The 1,561-nt window shown below is 36.1% G+C and overlaps 1 protein-coding gene across 1 annotated transcript; it reads right to left on the reverse strand.

Moving 5' to 3' along the window:
- Positions 1–368: 368 nt before the first annotated feature.
- LOC145955722 (F-box/kelch-repeat protein At3g23880-like) lies at positions 369–1,067 on the reverse strand. The gene has a single exon (XM_083070801.1). The coding sequence runs from the start codon at positions 1,065–1,067 to the stop codon at positions 369–371; it is 699 nt and encodes a 232-aa protein (XP_082926927.1).
- Positions 1,068–1,561: the final 494 nt, after the last annotated feature.

Here is a 1,561-nt window from a genome sequence, read left to right on the forward strand (position 1 = left end):
TCTTCACACACTATCATTTCGTGCTGATATTGCGTCACATGGCCAAAATTCCTATATTGTAAGGTCTCATCTATTGCATTCCATGTGCCGAAAAGTCCCGTTTCATTGTTGACAAATAAAATTGAATCATCTGAAGAACACGCTGGCAACATAAATCCTGGAAACTCATTACCGACTTGCATAGATGTCAACTTAGTCCAAGACGTGTCGACACCATATTCTTTCATTTCCCATATCTCGAACATGTAGTCCCAGCTTTCATCGCGCATGACAGTACAAAATGCCAAACAATCTCTTATAATTCTCAAACAACAAAGACTATAGTCCTCTAACTTAACTTCAGTAGGAATATTTAGTTGATAAAATTTTTACTCAATTAAATTATAAGCCAAAATAACATCAACATTCCTTTCCCAGTTGGAAGCAATCCAGTGAAGACAATCGCCAAAATAGAGTCCCATACTTCCCTGATGAACAGAAATACAAGGATAGGTAATTGTCAAAAGGGAGTCATCTTCGAAATCCCTCCATGAAGCACCATTCACAGAATACACGACTGCGCGATGAGATGGATCACATTTACTAAGATAAATTTGAACCACAACATAATTGTCTTCAGATCGGTCATAACCAAATCCGTAGTAGTTCAGACCAAAATAATCACCACAGATTTTCATTATAGTACGTGGACATGGAAAAAAAGAACGAGTAAACCCGGTTGAGGGATTCCAAATGAAGAAGTATGTAGGAAGCCAAATAAGTATCATGCCCCTGCATGTACCAATAATTTTCATGTACGCATTAGAGTAGGTCATTGGGTATGGAAGAATGCAACTTGCGTCTGCAACAAGAAGAGGCTTGCTTGCGTCTACAGATAGTACTTCTTTTAGGAAACATGAAAAGAACATAACCTTTTTCACGATTTTGGATTCTTTGTAGTGCCTTTTTGCGAAGTCAGATTGGGCAAACAAAGAAAACCAAAGTTTACACACGGCTTTGGCTCTGCACACGGATTTGACGCATGCCCGAACAAAACTTTCAACTATTAACTCGATTGGAAGTGCCATTTTTCAGAGTGATTCTACTGTAAATAATGACCGTACAGTTTTTGTTGTGCAGTAAAGCAATGATGACTAACAAATCCCTTTGGTCATATTTATACGAAAAATGACATACGAAGAGTTATATCTATACTACAAGTCGCATCCCCATACCGACGTCTCTTCCCAATAACTGCACCTCCCTTGGCTCCTTGGCTCCCACGTCTGGTAGATTACAACCGTTAATTTTAATTTGCAGCCATTTTATTTAATTTTAATGAGTGCTTTGTTTTAAGTGGATTTAAGTGGAGTATAAATTATATGTATAAAAACAGTTGGACGTTTATTTATTGATTGTATGTAATAGTTTTGTACTTCACAGTTTTCAAGAAAACTTAAAAATGTTGGATTCAAATCCTGATTGAGGCTAAATTCTTCTGATGTTGTATATAATAATAGACTAGTTGAAGTATACATTTCGTGATGTTGTATACAGATTTATTAAAATATTTAAAAATTAA

This window comes from Cajanus cajan, chromosome 1 (assembly GCF_000230855.2).
Source record: "Cajanus cajan strain Asha chromosome 1, NIPB_CcT2T_4, whole genome shotgun sequence".
NCBI lineage: Eukaryota > Viridiplantae > Streptophyta > Magnoliopsida > Fabales > Fabaceae > Cajanus > Cajanus cajan.

Excerpts from the sequence above, each read along its gene's own strand:
- LOC145955722 (XM_083070801.1), bottom strand. The coding sequence starts at position 1,067 with ATGGCACTTCCAATCGAGTTAATAGTTGAAAGTTTTGTTCGGGCATGC.